This window comes from Nothobranchius furzeri, chromosome 3 (assembly GCF_043380555.1).
Source record: "Nothobranchius furzeri strain GRZ-AD chromosome 3, NfurGRZ-RIMD1, whole genome shotgun sequence".
NCBI lineage: Eukaryota > Metazoa > Chordata > Actinopteri > Cyprinodontiformes > Nothobranchiidae > Nothobranchius > Nothobranchius furzeri.
This window is the reverse complement of record NC_091743.1, coordinates 1,484,455-1,506,797: the sequence shown is the minus strand read 5'-3', so window position 1 is coordinate 1,506,797 and position 22,343 is coordinate 1,484,455. Positions and strand designations below refer to the sequence as shown.

Genomic DNA, 22,343 nt, shown 5'->3' with positions numbered 1-22,343 from the left:
CAATTTAAATTTTTACATAGAAATCACTATACAGGTAAGAAATTATCAAAAATGGGATCTAGTTCAGACACGTGTCCACACTGTGCACAAGGAAATGAGGACAGCTACATTCATGCACTTTGGCAGTGCACACCATTTCAAGTATTCTGGGAAACAGTCACTCAGTTGCTCTCTACATTATTTCTCTAGACCACATCCCAATGTCAACACTTCTCTGTCTACTAGGCGACACTTCTTCACTTCACCTCAACAAAATCAATAACAATCATCTCTTGGAGTCGCTGACTATTGCCAAGAAAGTAGTTCTTAACTGGAAATCAAGGGCAAACGCACACATTACCACATGGAAGAACCTACTCAGATTACATTTCCATACAGAATCAGTGTGAACCAAACACAATAAACACATTCTGGTCCTCAAACATCACGTTCTTACATACAAAGCTTGTAAGCATAACATCTGCCTTTGGTCATTTATTCATTAATTAGTTCCTCTCGCTTTTTTCTTTCTTTCTCTCCCACTCTTTCAAATGTTACATCACTACAATGTTATCAGGTTAGCTATCATTATTACCTTTTTCTTAATGTTTATTTTGCCTTCTTTCAAATGATCATTTGATTTATTAGATTCATAAACCTTTTGATGTATTTATTTGTTATTCCTCCCGTTGCATTCAAAACAATATGAGTCTACTATTTTTTCTTTACTTATTTGTATATCATTCATTTACACACACACACACACACACACACACACACACACACACACACACACACACCCTTCTTCACTTTGTCTTGTGGAAACAAAAAATACTTCAAGCCAGCTGTGGAAGAGGAGGGAGAGACAGAAAAGGGATTCATGTTTTGTGAATTAGAGCAACATGATGAGTGTAGCATTCAACCTTCTGCTACATGGGGCGTTTGTTTGGCTCCCTCTGTTGACTCAGCGCATGTTCTTCATGAGCCATGGCTTCCAGAAGGGCAGGGGCAGAAGCTATAGCCATTCAAATCCTCCTCCTCTTCTTGAAGATGTCACACTACGGACCTCAGCTTTAAACCAACCATGTAAAGCATGGCAGCATCATGATCACGTCAACCTCATTTTTTACAGTGAGAATATTATTTCTCTGGGTTTAATACGTCACTGACCATCAGCTGAAGGTGGAAGTGAGATGATGGAGCTGTTTCAAACATCTCAACACAAAAGACGAATGGTTGCAACTCCTCCATGACTGATCTGGACACAGCTTCCTGAAAAATGCGAAGGTTTTTAGTCAAAAACTGCCCCACTACTTCACAAAATAATGGTGTCACATTATCTTTCCAAAAGCTTTTTGAAGCCATGAAAGTTCATTGAAGGCACAAATGTGTAAAATGTGTTACGAGCATCACGTTTCCCAGATGAATTTAGAATAACTGAGCTTCAGGAACAATCGAATGAAAACAAATTTAATTTTCCCTTTCTTTGTTCTGCAGGCACTCCAACAGAGGAAACTTGGCCTGGTGTGAGCAGTAATGAGGAGTTCAGATCCTACCTCTTTCCTCAATATAGACCTCAAGCTCTCATCAACCATGTCCCTCGGTAAAGTTACATCGTTCATGGTGTGTTTCTCCAGCTAGGGGTGGGGAAGGGGTGTTCCGACTTTGTCACGTTGCGAGTTAGGAGGAGGTGTGGACCCAATATGCAGACACCCAGAACGACACGAGGCAGGAGTGGATGTAAATGAAATCATTCCTTTATTAGGAAGGGGAACAAAAAATCCAAAAAGGGCTGGAAGTCAAAAACAACGTCCTGGACACCTGGAGACAGAGCTCACTTAAAGAGCACAAACCTAAAGACCCAGTGACAAGGAACAAAACAACGCTGACAACAAACAATGGACCAACAACACGACAGAGACAAAGACACGGTATACCGTAAATCCTCTAATACAGGCCTGGGCCTGTATTTTACTCAAGCTCATCAAGCTCCAGGCCTTTATTGGAGGGAGGACCAGAATTAGCAAGCTGGTTTAGGTTAGGATGGGGGTGAGGGGAAGGTTAAATTGCAAGAGGGTAAAGGTCACAATTTGGTTAAATGTCCGTTTTACGGCGGGTGTCAGTACCTACGCTCTGGCACAACGCGTTGCCTCCCGACGCGCAGGTGCTTGTCACCTGCTGACAGCAGGCTGCTGTCTTTTCCGTGGACTGCATCTTGCCGGTCATTATCACGTGACAGCGACTAGTCGACGACAGGCATAACAAGTCACTATAGAGCGGTGAAGTCGACTAGTGACTAGTTCATACAACCCCTGCTACTGCTCCCCAGAGTGTTCTGCAGCATAATCAGCACGTTCTCTTTGAACTTGATATCAAATCTTCGCCTCCTCTTCGTCTCCGCACGGTTAAAGTTACCCTCACGGTCTATCACTGGCAAATCAAAAGTGAGACGATGACACAACCGCCCCCCGTGGTACTTGCTTGTTACCACATTCCACCCGGCCACAATAAAAAAACGGCCATTATTCACCTCCGCCGACTCCGACACCGGCCAAAATATGATACCCGGCCGTTAATTAAATGCAGGCTAATATTAGAGGATTCACGGTAAATACACAGGGAGGGTGAGAGGGAGATGAAGTGCAGGTGTGTGGGTAGAGAGAGACCAGGGGAAACACAATTACTTAATCATGGAGGAACTAACTTGACCAAAGAATAAAACCTCAATACAAAAAGAGCAGGAAACATAACTACTAGTCAAAGGGAGGGTGGGAAAAACATACTAAATCCTGAAAGGCTGTAACTAGAGGAAAATGACCTAAGAGAAAAAAAACCAAAAGACCAGAAGGGCATGAACCATAACTAATATTCTAAGGGGAAGCTGAAAACTGAAGTAAAACACTACAGAAAGAAAAACTACAGGGGCGTGACTAAGAGGGGGAGAGCACAGGACCAGGGGGGGGGAGGGGGGGTCCGAGGAGGGAAACCTAGAGGGCTGAAGATCTGGGGGCAAATGAGGAACACCAGGAGAACATGAGGAAGATGCAGACATGGCACATGAGGGCGCTAGAAGACACAAAAGGAGAACCTAAAGACGAGTGGAGGACACAAGGAGACACATAAGGAAAGACGCAGACCATGACAGACTTATATTCACATATACAGGATGGCTTGCCAAGCTAGTAGAGTCATGTTGCTATTAGCCAATCAGTGGTGAGATATCAGAATATCAGGAAATAATATATAAGATTCCAAACCCTGACATCTCCTGCTTCTCTCTCCTCCAACTTACTTATACTTCCCACAGAAAATGACTCATTCATACTAGAGACAACTTCAAATTAATAGGAAATTTAAAAAATAACAAGTGAATGAGAACTTTAAAGGGATTCAAGGCAGTTTTGCTTGCTTTTAGCACCCCCTAGTGTCCATTAGTGTGCCTTCATCCTTTTAACACCTTAATCTAACAGCTGAAAAATCTCCCAGTGGTCCTAGGTGTCTGTAAGAGTGATTTATCACTAAATGAAACAAGTCAGCTAGGTTCGTGGTCTAAAACATGCAGGAAATGTGCTGCAGCCACACCTGTAGTTTTTCTTCTTTACATTCAGTCTGTAGTTTTTACAGTGCGCTCGTAACAACATTTAAAATTGTGGATCCACTTAAACACCTACACCAGCTGGTGATATTAAATAATAACCCAAAACTCTGCGCTGTTTAACGGTTCTTGTCAAAGAAAAGTATACAAATTACCCCCTTGTTGCTGGCCTGTTCCTACTCGGGAGCAGTGGGATCAAAAGAATGCAACCCGCTTAATCCACTGAGCACAAAATACAAAAATAGTCCACTTACACAGCTTCCAAGTAGGGTCTGTGTTTACAAGCATCACCTCCAGACAAATGCAACAGAAGGTCCAGTGAAACTCGGTCAGGGCGGATGTTGCTACAGTCCCCCCACTACCTGTAGTGCTATCTGGTTTGGCGTCAGCTCACTCCATCCCCAACCATGGCCCAGACACACAGCTACTTAATTACAGTTACAGAGCAAAAAAAAAAAAACATTAATTCCACAGGAACTTCCCTTTTTTCTCTTATAACCCTCGAGCACAGTCTCTTCTTTTCCTCCTCTTTTACTTTCTATTTTTCTTCTAGTCGCTATGATCCCTGACATAAGCTACCATGTTGTGGGGAGACAGATACCTAGGGCCGATTGTTAGATGGGACTGTACCCTTTGAGGGGTCCTTCAGGTCCCATCCAGCTGGTTCATTTGTGTTGCAAGGCGCTCATGGAGTGCGTGAGCTTCTAAAGTCAGTAGGCGTGGATATTGTCAGGCCCTGGTGCTGTCGAGTTTTTCATACCTTAGACTCTTTCTTTGATGTCTTGGATCTCTACCACAGTGATAGATACTGGGTTCTTCTCAGAGAGGTTGCTGTGGTCTCTTAGAGAGCCTAGCCACTTTGCATCGTCCTTGTGTGATGTCTCCTTCTCCCTAATGCTCTTCCAGTACTGTTCAGGCTCTCTTGTCATCACCCTTTATACAGTAAACTTTAGCTGGTTTGGTCAAGAAGAGCTGTTTGTTCATCTCATGTAGACTCTTTAGATGGCTGGTCAAGGGTGAGTTTCTAGTGCTTCAGGTATGGGTCTCTAGCTGTAGCTCTTGGCTACTGTTTTTCTCATTGACAGTTGGCTCACTTCTCTCCGTGCTGCTTTGATTTTGGCCTCCAACCTTCTCTTCCATTGTGGGTATTGTTACTCATGGTTGCGCATACTCGTATTGTTACTCATGGTTGCTCATACTCGTATTGTTACTCATGGTTGCTCATACTCGTATTGTTACTCATGGTTGCACATACTCGTATTGTTACTCATGGTTGCTCATACTCGTATTGTTACTCATGGTTGCTCATACTCGTATTGTTACTCATGGTTGCTCATACTCGTATTGTTACTCATGGTTGCTCATACTCGTATTGTTACTCATGGTTGCACAAACTCGTATTGTTACTCATGGTTGCACATACTCGTATTGTTACTCATGGTTGCTCATACTCGTATTGTTACTCATGGTTGCACATACTCGTATTGTTACTCATGGTTGCTCATACTCGTATTGTTACTCATGGTTGCTCATACTCGTATTGTTACTCATGGTTGCACATACTCGTATTGTTACTCATGGTTGCTCATACTCGTATTGTTACTCATGGTTGCACATACTCGTATTGTTACTCATGGTTGCTCATACTCGTATTGTTACTCATGGTTGCACATACTCGTATTGTTACTCATGGTTGCTCATACTCGTATTGTTACTCATGGTTGCACATACTCGTATTGTTACTCATGGTTGCACATACTCGTATTGTTACTCATGGTTGCTCATACTCATATTGTTACTCATGGTTGCTCATACTAGTATTGTTACTCATGGTTGCTCATACTCGTATTGTTACTCATGGTTGCACATACTCGTATTGTTACTCATGGTTGCACATACTCGTATTGTTACTCATGGTTGCTCATACTCGTATTGTTACTCATGGTTGCACATACTCGTATTGTTACTCATGGTTGCACATACTCGTATTGTTACTCATGGTTGCACATACTCGTATTGTTACTCATGGTTGCACATACTCGTATTGTTACTCATGGTTGCACATACTCGTATTGTTACTCATGGTTGCACATACTCGTATTGTTACTCATGGTTGCTCATACTCGTATTGTTACTCATGGTTGCACATACTCATATTGTTACTCATGGTTGCACATACTCGTATTGTTACTCATGGTTGCTCATACTCGTATTGTTACTCATGGTTGCACATACTCATATTGTTTCTCATGGTTGCACATACTCGTATTGTTACTCATGGTTGCACATACTCGTATTGTTACTCACGGTTGCTCATACTCATACTGTTACTCATGGTTGCTCACACTCGTATTGTTACTCATGGTTGCACATACTTGTATTGTTACTCACGGTTGCTCATACTCATACTGTTACTCATGGTTGCACATACTCGTATTGTTATTCACAGTTGCTCATACTCATACTGTTACTCATGGTTGCACATACTCGTATTGTTACTCACGGTTGCTCATACTCATACTGTTACTCATGGTTGCTCATACTCGTATTGTTACTCATGGTTGCTCATACTCGTATTGTTACTCATGGTTGCTCATACTCGTATTGTTACTCATGGTTGCTCATACTCGTATTGTTACTCATGGTTGCGCATACTCGTATTGTTACTCATGGTTGCTCATACTCGTATTGTCACTCATGGTTGCGCATACTCCGATAGCCAAGCATCTGAAGAGCCACTGCTGCTGAAGTGCATATCAGCTCACTGGTTTCAGTGAAGGTGGTTGTAGGAATCATTCTCAATGCTGTATTCACTTCTTCAAGGATTTTCTATGATACTTCAGTCAGCTGTTGTAGTTGGTGTCATGGTTGCTGGTGTAAGGGTTATCCTATCTCTCAGGTCAGTTGCTGCCTTGTTCAGCATTGTTTCACCCAATCTCTGGATAGGGAGTTGATGTCAACTTACCTCTGACCTGGTGTCCTTGCTCCCCCTTGCCATATTTGTGTTGTATATCACCAAAATCTTGTTTCACTTTGAGGTTTTTGTCACCGAGTGTCCGAGATTAAATTTGTGTCAGACGTCTCCCATCACCAGCACTTCCTTGTTGGTGTCTTGTCACAGGAGCCTGAAAGGATGTCTGAGCCTCTTAAGAGACTCTGAAGTGCAAGTGGTCATGCAACTTGGAGTGTCACTTGTGCACTGTTTATCAGCTACCACCAGCACTCACAGATCCAAACAAGAGGCAAGCCTCATCATGGCCCCTTCCTACCCTATCCAGCCCAGTTCTGTCTGGTCCAATTCAAAATTTTTCAATCCAGTCTGGTTCCATCCAGTCATTCATCAGCGGGGATTTTGATCACGCCTCACTCTCCTCCACCCTCCCAGCTTTACACAGTATGTGAAGTACCACTCCAGAGACAATAGGACAATTGATCTGCTGTATGCTAATGAAAAACATGCATACACTTTCACCCCCTCCCTCCGCTCAGCCGCTCTGATCATTATCTCATCTACCTGAAGCCTGAATACACACCTGAGGTAATTAGGGAGCCTCCGTAGAAAGAAACTGTGAAAGTGTGGACTGAGGAGGCAACAGAAAGGCTGAGGGACCGTTTCCAAACCACAAACTGGAATACACTCTGCAGCACTCATGGTGATGACTTTGACCACCTGACCCACTATGTCACTGATTATGTTAATTTATGTAATTTCAAACCCTAACCCTAAGTTTCTTAAATAATAAACCCTGGTTGACCCCTGAGCTGAAATCCCTGCTGAACTAAAAGAAAAAAGCTTTTATGGCTGGAGATAGAGGAGCAGAGCCGGTCCAGAAGGAGCTCAAATATGATCAGACGGGCTAAAGACAGCTACAGGAAGAAGCTGGAGAAACAGCTAGGACGGAACAATGCTCGTGGTGGATGGGGAGGCCTCAGGAACATCACAGGCCACAGTGGGAGGAGTGGTGCCAGTGAGTCTGCTGAAGGAGACCAGAACTGGGCTAATGAGCTTAACCTGTTTAACAGATTCAACTCCACCCAGCCCACAGCTGAAAAAGGTACCACCACCACCCCAACCACCTCCACTGACCTAGCCAACCACCTCCCACCTCCAAATTTCACACCCTACATTAGCTTCTCGCTCTCCACTAACCCCCAACAGCACCACAATCCCCCCACCCCCACCCCCCCACCCCCGTTACATCGGACCGGGTGAGTTGAAACCAGCAGGTCCTGACAGGATTAGCCCGACTGCTCAAAGACTGTGCTGACCAGCTTTGTGAAGTGGTCACGCACACGTTCAACCTGAGCCTTCAGCTGGAGCAGGTCCCCATCCTGTGGAAGATCTCCTGTGTGGTTCCAGTTCCCAAAACATCACATCCCGGAGAACCAGAACACTGTCTGATAAAGACTATGGAGAGACTCATCCTCATCCATCTACGTTCAGTGGTGACCCCGGAAATAGACCCACTGCTATTTGCATGTAAACCCAATATGAAGGTGAAGGACATGCTCATCTACCTGCAGCACTGGGCTCTGACTCACCTCGAGATGCAAAGCGGCACTGTGAGAATCATGTTCTTCTACTTCTCAAGAGCCTTCAACACCATCCAGCCACGTCTACTGCAGCAGAAGATGAGAGGTGCAGGAGTGGACGAACATCTGACTGCATGGACCATCAACTACTTCACCAACAGGCCACAGTACATGAGGCTGCACAACTGTACATCTGAGGTGGTTGTGTGCAGTACTGGAGCTCCACAGGGTACGGTGCTCTCACCCTTTCTCTTCACTCTGTATGCCTCAGACTTCACCAGCAGCTGTCACCTCCAGAAATTCTCTGATGACTCGGCCATTGTCGGCTGTGTGTCTGGGGGAATGACCTGGAGTACAGGTCAGTCATCGTGGACTTTGTGAACTGGTGTGACTGTAACCACCTTCACTTGAACACCAGTAAGACAAAGGGAATGGCGATTTACTTCCAGAGAAACACTCCTCCTCACTCACCAGTAAACATCCAGGGAGCAGACATTGAGGTGGTGGACACCTTTAAGTACCTGGGTGTTCACCTCAACAGCAAACTGAACTGGTCCAACAACACAGATGCTCTGGGCCAAAGCCGCCTCCACCTCCTGAAGAAGTTGAGGTCCATTGGAGTTAATTCCCAGCTGCTAAAATCTTTTCATCGCTCTGTGGTTGGCTCTGTTATCCACTCTGCTGTGGTGTGTTGGGGTGCAGGCAGCTCTGACCAAGACAGGAACAGGTTCTGAGCTGCCCACTGGATTCAGTTGAGGAGACGTGTGAAAGGAGGATGCTGGGGAAGATGACCTCCCACCCACTGCATTCCACTGTGGAGACCATGGACAGCTCCTTCAGAGGCAGACTCAGACATCCCAGATGTAAAACAGAACGCTACCGTATGTCACGAGTTGGGCAGGAGGACGTTTAGGACCCAATATGCAGAAACCAGATGAATGAGGCAGAGGTGGAAGATGAAATATAAATCCTTTATTTAGGAGTAATCCAAGAAGGCAGTGAGCCAAAAACCAAAAATCCAAATGACTACAACGACAGATCTAAAAACACCAGAGAACTAGAGACACTAGAAGCTAGAGAGCAGACGAGACGAGAATGACACGAACATTGAACCTACAAAACAGTGAGACACAGACAGGGTGTTATACACTGGGGAGGATAAGAGGGAGATGGGCTGCAGGTGTGTGGGGAGAGAAATCAGGTGAACTCAATTACTAACAGGGAGAGGGCAATGAGTTGAAGAGGAAGAAAATTAACATGACCTAAGATTCAAGACAAAACCTAAAAACAAGAAGAGCAAAATAACTAACTAATAATCTGAGGAAGGAGAACTAAAGAACCGGTGGGGGAAAAGAAACACACTAAAAGAGACTAATAGATGAACAGCTGAAACTAAAAGAAAACACTACAGAAAGAAAAACTACAGGGGCGTGACTAAGGGGGCCCACAGGAGCACAGGACCTGGAGGGGGGGGGGGGGGGGGACCTAGAGGAGCTGCAGATCTGGGGACACATGAAGAACACAAGGAGACACATGAGGGGAGATGCAGACACAGACCATGACACCGTATTCATCCCCTCTGCAGCAAGAGTGTAGAACTCCTGAGTTTAACTGGTACTGGCATGATCCTGTTACACAATAACACCAATGAAATATTCATTATGTGTTCAATAATCGTTCGATACCAGATTTACGTAGTACGTCTGTGTCTATTGGAGTATGCTGCACGGTGTTGGAACCCACATTTTTTCCGCTTTTATTTGTGATTTTTACGTTACAATTCTAGAATACTGCCTATGTGTACATTCAGTTCAATTCAATTCAATTCAATTCAATTCAAAAATACTTTATTAATCCCAGAGGGAAACTGATTGCTGTAGTAGCTCAGAATAATAATAATAATAATCAAGTCATCAAAGAGTTGTTGTATATTACAATGGCTGTTGGCAGGAAGGATCTCCAGTAGCGGTCAGTGTTGCAGCCAAACTGAAGAAGCCTCTGACTGAAGACACTCTTCCGTTGTCGGACAGTCTTGTGAAGAGAATGCTCAGGGTTGTCCATCATGTTCTTGATTCTCTGGAGAATCCTTCTTTGCATTATCTCCTCCAGCGGTTCCACAGTCGTCCCCAGAACAGAACCAGCCTTTTTAATTAGGCTGTTGAGCCTTTTCAGGTCCCTGCTTCTGATGCTGCTACCCCAACAGACGATGGCTGAAGAGATTACACTCTCAACAACAGACTTGTAAAAGATCTGCAGCATCTTGCTACAGACACTGAAGGACCTAAGCGTCCTCAAGAAGTGCAGTCTGCTGTGTCCCTTCTTGTAAACGGCTTCGCTGTTCTTTCTCCAGTCCAGTCTGCTGTCCAGGTGAACTCCAAGGTATTTGTATTCCTCAACCACCTCCACTTCTTCTCCCATGATGGAAACAGTTTTTGACTCCACCCTGTTTCTTCTGAAGTCTACAATCATCTCCTTTGTTTTGTTCACGTTCAAGGTCAGATGATTGTTTCCACACCATGCCACAAAGAGCTCCACCAGCTCTCTGTACTCAGCTTCCTGTCCATCTCTGATACACCCGACAACTGCAGAGTCATATGAGTATTTCTGTAGGTGACAGGTCTCTGACTTGTACTGGAAGTCTGAGGTGTACAGGGTGAAAAGGAATGGTGAGAGTACAGTCCCCTGTGGTGCTCCAATGTTACTGATCGCCTGGTTTGATGTGCAGTTCTTCAGTCTCACAAACTGTGGTCTGGTTGTCAGGTAGTCTTTAATCCAGGCGATAGTTGAGGCCCCCACCTGTGTCTTCTGGAGTTTCTGGCAAAGTACATCAGGCTGGATTGTGTTAAATGCACTGGAGAAATCAAAGAACATGACCCTCACAGTGCTGCCTGCTTTGTCCAGATGACAGTGAAGAAAGAAGAAAATATCATTTCTATAGCGCCTCTCAAGATAAAAATCATGAGGTGCTTCACAAAAACAAAAATTGTAAAAATATAAAAAAGCATTTAAAAATGTTTTAAAATATATTAAAATGAGAACAAAATAGGCAATTGTGATTAAAAAATGTTAAGAAAGAGAGAGTGAACAGGAAAGAGGGAAATCAGTGGATCCTGAGGAAGGTGGAATAGGTGGGGAGAGCAGAATAAAGAGAGAGAGGTGAAGAAGGTCATACAAAAGCCAGCTTGAACAAGTGAGTCTTCAGCTGCTTTTTAAAGGAGACCACTGAGTCCACTGATCTCAGGCTCAGGGGGAGAGAGGTCCAGAGTCTGGGGGCCACAGCAGCAGATGATCTGTCACCTTTGACCTTTAGCCTGGTGCTGCACAACCAGTAGGCTTTGGTCACTGGACCTCAGGGACCTGCTGGGGGTGTAGAGACTAAGTAGATCACCAATGTAAGATGGTGCTTGTCCATGTAAGGCCCTATAGACCAGAACCAGGATCTAGAAATGAACCCTGAAGTTGACTGGCAGCCAGTGAAGCTGGAGGAGAAGCGGGGTGATGTGGGTGTGTTTGGAGGACTTGGTCAGAAGCCGAGCACAGGCATTCTGAACCACCTGTAGACAGTTCAGGGAGGTTCTGCTCAGACACGTGAAAAGAGAGTTAAAGTAGTCTAAGCGTGAGGAGATGAAGGTGTGGAGAACTGTCTCAAGTTCAGAGCGGGACAGACTGGGACTCAGCTTAGCAACGTTCCTGAGATGGAAGAAGGAAGAGTGAACAAGAGAACTGACATGAGAATCCAGGGTGAGAGCTGGGTCCAAGGTCACACCAAGATTCCTGACAGAAGGTTTGGTGTGAGAAGCAAGCTGACCAAGAGAGTCTCTGACTTTGGGAACCAGCTTGTCTGGGGCACAGATGAGGATCTCAGTCTTATCTTCATTCAGCTGAAGAAAGCTCCCACCATCCAGGTTTTGATAGAGTCTAAGCAGGTGTGTAACAGCTGCAGCTTAGACATCTCATGGGGCTTAAAGGAGATGTACAGTTGGATGTCATCTGCATAAAGATGGTAGGAGATTCCTTTGAAGGAGCTCAGGATGTGCTGAAGAGGAAGCAGATAGAGGAGGAAGAGCAGAGGCCCCAGCACAGAACCTTGTGGGACACCATGGGTAAGGGAGGTGGTGGAGGGCCTAAACTTGGAGACGGCCACAGATAAGGAGCGCTCAGAGAGATAAGAGGAGAACCACTCCAGAGCAGAATCAATTCAATTCAAGTTTATTTATAAAACGCCAAATCACGACAAGAGTCATCTCAAGGCACTTCACATAATAAAAATTCCAATTCAGGTCAGTTCATTAAGCCAATCAGAAATAATGTTTCCTATATAAGGAACCCAGCAAATTGCATCAAGTCACTGACTAGGAAGAAACCTCCAGAGAATCCTGGCTCAGTATAAGCAGCCATCCTCCACGACTCACTGGGGATCGAGAAGACAGAGCAGACACACACACACACACACACACACACACACACACACACACACACACACACACACACACACACACACAAGACAAAGTAATGTGTCTATAGTTCTATTGTGATGTCTTAGTAAATATTCTATTTGGTGAGAGATAAACGTTATTGTATTCATCCTAGTGGATCTATAATTAAACGGATAAACTAGTAGTAGCACATCAAAAAGTCAATGAAAGTAAAAAGTTATTATCAGGAGAGGGAGAATGTTTAAGTGGTTAGCAGCAGTGTGCTAGTCGATGGCCCCCTCCATGAGGCCACCACAGCTCAGCAGAACATCGTTGTAGCTTCTTCTGGGGAGAAAAACACTTAAAGAGAAAATAAAGTTAACAGCTGAAATAGCAGAAAATAATACAGTTAAAGAGCAGATAGTAGAAGAAAGTAGTAGAGTGTGAAAAGTGGTCAGTGTGTCCTCCAGCAGTCTAAGCCTATAGCAGCATAACTACAGAGATATCTCTGGATAATCTATCCTATTTAGATGGAGGCATGTTGGAGGCAGGGCAAGGGAGAGTAGTCTTTACCGACTGTACACTCCACCTCCCTCTACTCCCCCACTTGTCCAGATTTAGGCTAACATCAGATTTTAACCATAGACCCTATCAAATAAAAATGTTTTAAGCCTATTCTTAAATGTAGACAAGGTGTCTGCCTCACAGACTAAAGCTGGGAGCTGGTTCCACAGGAGAGGAGCCTGATAACTAAAAGATCTGCCTCCCATCCTAATTTTAGATACTCTGGGAACCACCAGTAAACACCAGATCCTGATAGGCCTACCCAGTCTCTCAGCCTCTCCAGTAGCAGGTGATGGTCAACAGTGTCAAAGGCTGCAGTCAGGTCCAGCAGGACCAGAACAGAACAGTCCCCTGCATCACTGTGAGTCAGACGGTCATTAGAGACCCTAAGAAGAGCTGTTTCAGTAGAATGAGCTCTACGAAAACCTGACTGGAAGCTATCATAGATGTTATGTTCATCAAGAGCAGCTGTGAGTTGTTTAGCCACAACCTTTTCCAAGATCTTGGAGATGAACGGAAGTTTAGAGATGGGTCTGAAGCTGCTATGGAGAGAGGGGTCGAGACTCGGTTTTTTAAGAAGCAGGTGGATTACAGCGTTCTTAAAGTAAGCAGGGACCTGACCAGAGACCAGAGAAGCATTAATTGTAGAGAGCACGCTTGGACCAATGGACTGAAAAGCACTTTTAAACAAAGATGAGGGTAAGATGTGGAGGGGGCATGCAGAGGTCTTCATAGAGTTAACTAGTTTGGTTAACTCAGGCAAAGAAACAGGAGCAAAGCTATCTAGGATGATGGGCCTGGTTGGAGTCGGGAGAGGCGGCGATAAGGCTGAAGGAGAGATGCTAGATCTAACCTTATTGACTTTGTCCACAAAGAAAGACAGAAAGTTCTCACAGTCTGCAACAGAGTGGATGGAGGCTGTAGGAGAGGCAGGAGAGACGATGCTGCTGATGGTGTTAAACAGCACCTTGGGGTTCCCTTTGCTCTGGGACACCAGGTTGGAGAAATAGGAAACCCTAACGTCTCTGACTGCAGAGTTAAAGGATGTCAGAAGATCCTTTAGGTGCAGCAGATGGACGTGGAGATGGGTTTTCTTCCACAAGCACTCAATTTTTCTGCATTGGCGCTTCAGGCTGCGAAGGCTGTCATTAAACCAGGGAGTAGGGTTCACTGCAGGAACTGATCTGGTTCTGACAGGACAGATGTTGTCCAGAATGGAGAGGCAGTGCTCGTTGAACTGAGAAGTTAAGGAATCTGGGTCGTTATCAGAAGAACAGGGTGGATCAAAAGCAGCAGAAAAATGCTGCTTTTGATCCACCCTGTGGATTGGTTGAAGCAGCTGGATGATGGCATCTTCAACTCCAACTCCATGGCGATAAGCAAACTGCAGCGGGTCCTGATATGTTCTAGTTTGCTTATCCAGGTGGACCAACAGGAGTCTCTCCAGGACCTTCATGATGTGGGATGTCAGAGAACCGGTCTGTAGTCGTCATTGACTGATGGGTGAGTTTTCTTTGGAACTGGAACAAGGCAGGATGTCTTCCACAGGACTGGAACCTTCTCCTGGGCCAGGCTGAGGTTGAAGAGGTGCTGCAGAATCCCACAGAGCTGCTCTGCACAGGCCTTCAGTACCCTGGGGCTGACACCATCTGGACCTGCAGCCTTGTTCCTGTTCAGTCTCTCCAGCTGCCTCTTCACCTGACTTCTAGAGACAGATAGGTGGGAGGGGGAGGTAAATGGGGCAGCAGCATCTCCTGACTTGGTGGAAGACAGATTTACAGAACCAGAAGAGTCCTTGACTACGTTAGAGGACAAAAGAGCTGGCGTGTGACAGGAAAATGTTGGATCAGAGGAGGATGGGATGTCTGATTGGCTGGGGACAGGCGAGGAGGATGCTGGGTTTGTTCCTGAACTGAACCTATTGAAGAACTTGTTCAGTTCATTGGCTGCGTCCAGGCTGCCATCTGTGCAATCCTTCCTCTGCTTGAAGCCTGTGATCTTCTTCGTCCCTGACCAGACATCTCTGATATTGTTCCTCTGAAGTTTGTTCTCCAGCTTCTTCCTGTGTGCCTCCTTGCTGTCTCTGATCTTGATCTTCAGTTGCTTCTGTATTCCCCTCAATAATTCCCTGTTTCCCTCCTTGAGGGCTCTTTTTTTTCTCATTTAGCAGATTCTTCAGTTCACTGGTGATCCAGGGTTTGTTATTAGCGAAGCATCTCACTGTTCTGGTGGGTATGATATTGTCCACACAGAAGTTTACATAGTCAGTGACACATCCAGTCATGGCATTGATGTCCTCTTCATATCCTTGGCAGAGAGTCATCCAATCTGTGGTCTCAAAAAAACTGCAGGGCTTTTTCAGCGTCCTGTGACCATTTTCTCACAGTTCTTCTTGTCATTCGTTGCCTCTGAACAAGTGGTTTGTATTCAGAGCAGAGAAAAACAAGATTGTGATCTGATTGTCCCAGAGGAGGTCTTGTTTTGGACATGTATGCATTCTTTACATTTGCATAACACAAATCCAATGTCTTGTTTTCTCTGGTGGAGCAGCTGACAAACTGTTGAAATGTTGGAAGTGTAGCAGAGAGTGGGGGTGAGGTGGGGTGGTGGCATCAGCTGGCATAGGCCAAACGATGCCCGCACTGCCCGCTCACCACAGCCATGGAATACACCTCATCAACACTCACTAACACCATATTGGAGCAAGCGGAGGGAGAATAGGGGTCTTTGCACACCTCTGTTGTCGCTTGGCTTCCTGGGGCTGGAGGCTAGGAGGGAGATCCGGCCGTCCGGTTGGGGTCTGGGGTAGTGGGTTGCTGTGCTCAGCGTTGGGCGGGGGAGCCTGCTCATCAGCACCCCAGCAGAAAGGGTCAAACTCTGGTAACCGGTGATGGTTGTACCCCATGTGCAGAAGTACCGGGACCAGAGTGAATAGGGTGTGCATGGGGAGCATGAGTGGGTGTCCGGCGTGCATTTTTGTAAGTCGTTGGTTGTATGTGCATGTGTGAGCATGAGGGAGGGAGTGTGTGACTGTGTTTGTGTACGACTGTGTATGGCCATGGCCGTGGTCGTGGCTCCCGGGTCAGGGAGTTTAAGATTTTTGGCATTTGCCTGACCAATCCCGGTGGCTGCCTGGTGGGGTCTGGGTCCCTGGACTCTGCTGGGTCCCCGGCGGGGGTGGTCGCCCCTTGGTCCCGGGTCACTGGGTCCCGGGCTCGGCCGGCTAGGTGGTGGGAGGCTGCGGGCGGGCCTGTGGGCTTGCCACCGATATCTCCTGAGATTCTGTCGGCTTCTGGTAGTGGCCCCCCGGGGCGATCCTCTGCGCCTCTCGAGGGTAGCGGGGGCTTTTCTGGTCGCAGTCTCCCTGGAGTTCCTGTGCTCTGGGGCAACTCCTGGGTCTCTGGGACTTGGAGCTCCCTCCGTTTCCTGCACATCTTTAGGGGGCAGATCTGTGGCCCCTCACACTCTATTGGATGCTCCTATAGAGAAACCTTACATAAAAAAGCGCGTGTACACACATAGGTGCTCACATGGGGCTCTCATGCAGTCTTAAGGCTATGGTGGGCACTGTGATTTATTATCGTGTGATTGTTCAGTTAAACAATGTTGATTATATATTTCCTCATCAAGTTGATGCAGAGATAGCTTGATCTTGTATTGTTGTTATGTCCCTTTTTTTGTTTTGTTTTTTGCTTTTTTTTCTTCCCTCTTTCTGCAGGTCTATAAGCAGATTCTTGTTCATTATTGTTTATTTTTGTGGTCATTATTTTCCGTGTCTGGTTGGAATTAAACAACATTCAAAAACAATAACAATAAAGTTTTAAGTATCAGGCATGACATTAAAAGCAGATGCTTTGATGCTCCACCTGAGAGTAAATCTGTAAGGCTTTTCACCAGCATTCAGACATCAATTCTGTTTGCTTCACAGCCAGACAGGACACAAAAAAATACAAAGGAAGTGTAGCAGAGAGCGAGGCATGATTAAAATTACCAGATATGGCCACAAATGCATTGGGGTGCTGGGTTTGTAGCTTAGCGACAACGGAACTGATGGCATCACATGCATTCTCAGCAATGGCTGAAGGTGGAATATAAATGGTTGCCAAGACAACACTGGTGAACTCTCTTGGCAAATAATATGGGCGACAACTTACTGCCAAGAGTTCAACATCTGGGCTGCAGAGACGACATTTCACTGAACATGACCTGGACGGCATCATCTGTTGTTGACAAGCACTGCCACTCCACCTCCTTTTCTTTTCCCGCTCCTCTTCAGATCTCTTTCTGCTCGTACAGTCAGGAATCCTGGCAGAGAGACGCTGGAATCAGGGATATGGTCCTGCAGCCACGTCTCAGTAAAACACACAACATTGCACTGCCGATACTCTGGCTCAGTCCTTAAAAGGGCTTGGAGTTCCTCCATCTTGTTGGCCAGTGATCTCACATTGCCCATCATGATCGATGGAAGAGATGGTTTGAATTTCCTCTTTCTCTGTCTCCGTTTTGCTCCCACTCTGCACCCACGCTCCTTGTGTTTTAGCTCATTTGGGATTGGTGGCTTCTGTTGAGGTATTATTTCAGCCTTCCTAATGTTAATCAGCTTCTCCCGATTGTAAACCAGCTTGTTGCCATGGTTACGCATCATAACAAATGCTCAAAAAGTGGAAAAAATAGCAGTAAAAATCCTCCAGGCTTCACAGCACCAGAAACAGAAAAGTAAAATGTCCAAAAAATACCGTTCCTCCCGAGAAACCAGAAGAAAAAATGTCCAAGACTTACATAAAGTCAACAGAGCTACTCCAACATGCAGCCACACAGAGCAGCGCAGCGTCGAAATGTACCTTTGTTATTATGTTTCTTAAAATTATTCTCTTAATTGTTGGTGCTGCTGTAACAAGTGCATTTCCCCAATTTGGGATCGATATTCTATTCTATTCTATTCTATTCTATTCTATTCCTAACTAGTCAGGTTCCATTCAGCACAATCCTGCCCAGTCCTGTTCCCTACGGTCCAATTTAAATTGTTTTCAGTCCAGCCCGGTTCTGTTCGGCCCAATCCTGTCCTATTCATTCAAGTTCTGTCCAGTTTTATTCGAGCTTTTCCAGTCCATCCAGTCAGCTCTCCAGTCCAGTCAATCAGTGCTCCAGCCCAGTCGGTCAGCCCCCAGTTCAACCAGTCAGCCCTTCAGTCCAACCAACAATTGCTCTAGTTCAGCTCTCTAGTCCAGTCAGTCAGCTTTCCAGCATAGTTGGTCACCTATCATTCTGTCATTTCCAGTCAAGATTCAATTCAAGTTTATTTTTATATATTATTTATTATTAATCAATTTCCCTCTGGGATTAATAAAGTATTTTTGAATTGAATTGAATTGAATTGAATTGAATTGAATTTATAAAGCGCCAAATCACGACAAGAGTCGTCTCAAGGCACTTCACCTAGTAAACATTCCAGTACAGACTCTTCTAGTCCTGTCCAGTCCCCTTCAGTTAAGTCCCTTCCAACCAATGACCCTCCAGTCAAAATCCCATCGAGTAAAGTCCTCTCCAGCCAAGTTCCATCCAATTAGGTAAACTTCAGTTTCCTTCAGTTCGGTCCCATTCAGTCAAGTCCAGTCCTTCATATCAAGTCAAGTTCTTTACAACCAGGTCAAGTCCCGTCATTCCCAATCAAGTCCTTCCTGCTGCCAAAGCTCATTATTCACGCCGGGTGGTCACAGCTTGCATCTGTTCCTGTCCAGTTCTACGCTCAAGGTTCCCTCGCCCACCTCATCCAGCTACACCTCAAAAAGCACAATGGCTCAATAGGTGACGCTGAGCACCTAGAGCTCCTATGCTCACTCAGCTCTGTAGCTCCCTGGCCGCCATGGCTCAGATTCAGTCTGTGGCCTTGTTGAATAATTCTTTCAGTTTATAATTACACATGTTTTAGGTTAATGATGGAAACATTCAGCTGAGAAAAATACAAACAAAAATGTGGAACGTGGAAAGTGAGAAAAAATTATAACATGGATTTATTAGCCCTAGTGTTACTGATGAATGAATGAATGAATGAATGAATGAATGAATGAATGAATGACCGCTGAGTCAGGCACAGCTAAACTAAACAAATGAATTATTTGAACTTTGTTGGATCACCAGGTTTATTATCATCAGAATACATATCATACATTTTGTGGAACATATTGCCCACCCCTACTCTGGATGATGATGGTGATGGTGATGGTAATGATGATGATGATGATAATGAAGGTGAAAGTGAGGATGATGATGATAATAGTGATGATGATGATGATGATAAAGGTGATGGTGATGATGATAATTGTGAGGATGATGATGGTGATGATGATGATGATAATGAAGGTGAAAGTGAGGATGATGATGATAATAGTGATGATGATGATGATGATAAAGGTGATGGTGATGATGATAATGAAGGTGAAAGTGAGGATGATGATGATAATAGTGATGATGATGATGATGATAAAGGTGATGGTGATGATGATAATTGTGAGGATGATGATGGTGATGATGATAATCATGAGGATGTGGTGGTGGAGGAGTTTGAGTGCCCTAATAATCCTAGGTTGTCTGGGGCACCTTGTGCCCCTGGTAGGGTCTCCCATGACAAATGGGTCTTAGGTGAAGGGTGAGACAACGAACGGTTCAGAGGAGCTTTCATGGATGTACAATCAGAGTCTGAGTACCCGGCCTGGAGGGTTACTGGAGTCCCACCCTGGAGCCAGGCCTGGGGTTGGGGCCCGTGAGCGAGCACCTGGTGGCCGGGCTTTTACACAGGGGGCCCGGCCGGGCCAGGCCTGAACCTGATACACGGGCTCATCCAACTGTGGACCCACCACCCACAGGAGGAGCATGAAGGGTCCGGTGCAGTGTGGATCGGGTGGAAGACCAAGGCGGGAGCTTTGGCGGTCCGATCCCCGGACAAGGAAACTAGTTTTTGGGACATGGAACGTCACCTCGCTGGCGGGGAAGGAGCAGGAGCTTGTGGCAGAGGTTGAGCGGTACCGGCTAGGTATAGTCGGACTCACCTCGACACATAGCATTGGCTCTGGAACCCAAGTCCTTGAGAGGGGTTGGACATTCTCCTTTGCTGGAGTTGCTCCGGGTGAGGGGTAGTTAAAGTGAGACATTCGGCAGGATACCAAATAAATGAGTCACCATACATGGTCACTATTGCTCTACCAGTCAATACATTACTACCTATAATAGAACAATCAATCTAACTAAAGAAAAACATAAATTGTATGGAACACATTAAAACCAAATCCAATTCCTATTGCTTGCAGGCCTCGAGGCGCTCGAAGGCTTTTTATAACAAAAGAAAAAACAAACCAAATGAAGGTTTAAGGTGGCCACCATAAAACAACAGGAGAAAAACGAAGCCAATGTGAGTCTCCTCAGTTGTGACTTTCTCATTTCTCATCAGACTTCTAAACAGTTTAACAGAATATCAGATATCGGAGAGATTCAAATGATGACAACCGTTATTTTGGAATACCCCATCTGTAGTTTTGAATTCAAACAGGCACTACGGGCCTCTTACATACCCGGGTTTTGGGTTGTCATCACCCGAAGTCCTCTGTTTGGATGTGAAGATTTGGAAAATTAGCACTCCCAGAAAGTATAAAAGAAACACCCAACATACAATTAACTGCAAATAAAAGATCAATAGGATGGAGTCATTTACATGAGAGCAGGGGAACAGTGTGTAATCTAGATTACTTTGAACCAAACTTTTCATCCATAGTCATAACCATCCACCATGAATAAATAAAATACTCGGGTCACAAGAGCAATAATTAATATTTGCACCACTTTTATTTTGATTTGTTGCAGGATCCCTTTCAACTCTTTTTTGTTTTTATTTTAGGGTAAAACTACAATTTGGAGACTCCCTTTCGACTGTCATTTTGATTTTTAATTTTATTTTATAGCCCTTAGGCCTTTACTCAGTTGATAAGATATTATTTGGTCAGTGATAACCAGGCGCAGTCATGATGTGGATTAACCAGCACTCGGCTAAGCCTCTGAGGGCTTCTATAATTCCCCCGGTTTTGGGGACAGAAGGTGGAAATGTGGCCCACTGGATTTTGACTCCCTTCCACGCTTATCGACCGGACCTTAAATTGCCCCTAAACCTCCCAAATTTATCCTTAACCCAACAACTTCCCTGTTTCTTTCCCTCTCCGTACACACCCTTGGAACTCCAGTCAATTCTTCACACGCAGACACACAGACAACATGATGTCCACACACGTACTCAAACAGGCTCAAGCCTCAGCTACACACACCCTCAGAACTTCAGCCAAACAATCCCACACTTGCCTTTTCCTTTCTTCAGTACCTCTCAGTCCAAACTTTCTCACACACACAGAACAGAACCTGCAGGCTTTCACACACACACACACACTCAAAGTCCTAGATACACGTACACACACACACACACACACACACACACACACACACACACACACACACACACCCGAACCAGGCTCAAAGCCTCGGGCACGACATCATTAAACCCACAAAGCCACACAGACAACAATGATCAGAAAGCGGCGGACGAAAACAACAGACACAACACCAAGACCAGTGAGAAGCACACAAATCATGAAGCAATAGGAGTGATTTTTAGTTCGACTTGAGTTGTAAGCCAAAAGCAACGGTGTCCAAAATGTTTGTACCTCAGCAGCAATAGGAAAACGTTAAACAGTTCACACGACAGTGTCGTTACAAGAGAAGCCAAATCAGAGTGACAGTGTGTTTGTTGGAGTTTATGACGAACTTCCATAAACTTTGCCAACCCAGTGGCTGGTTAGCCGGCGTTATGCAAAGTATTGTGGCCGCTTTAACGTGGCTGCACATCACTTCTCATTGCAGCGCCGCAAGCAGGCAGGTTGCCATCATCTATCTATGCCAATGTGCATCTCACATACATATCCAATAAATTCAAAATGCACTGGCGATGCGCGGGGTCAATACATCTTGTAAATCTCAATGCAGACAGCGTTAAAAAGAATCTGTCCAACCCCTCCTATCGGCAGCTGCAAAGGGTGTCACGATTTGGGGATGTTTGGACCCAAAATGCAGTACCCAGGATGACACGAGGCAGGAGATGAAGTAAAGTAAATAATCCTTTATTTGCAGGATGAAAACAAAAGTTAATCCAAAGGCAGGGAGCCAAAAATCCAAAAATCCAGAAAAAGAAGAACAAAAGCTCACCAAGAGCACACAAACTG

At 45.2% G+C, this 22,343-nt stretch overlaps 1 protein-coding gene across 4 annotated transcripts in view; it reads left to right on the top strand.

Moving 5' to 3' along the window:
* Nucleotides 1–22,343, top strand: part of cdk18 (cyclin dependent kinase 18) — a 133,155-nt gene that overhangs the window by 96,730 nt on the left and 14,082 nt on the right. For all 4 annotated transcript variants that reach the window (XM_070549082.1, XM_070549081.1, XM_070549080.1 and 1 more), the window contains one exon: nucleotides 1,477–1,582. In XM_070549082.1, coding sequence (XP_070405183.1) covers nucleotides 1,477–1,582 — 106 coding nt within the window. The remainder of the gene's footprint in view (nucleotides 1–1,476; nucleotides 1,583–22,343) is intronic.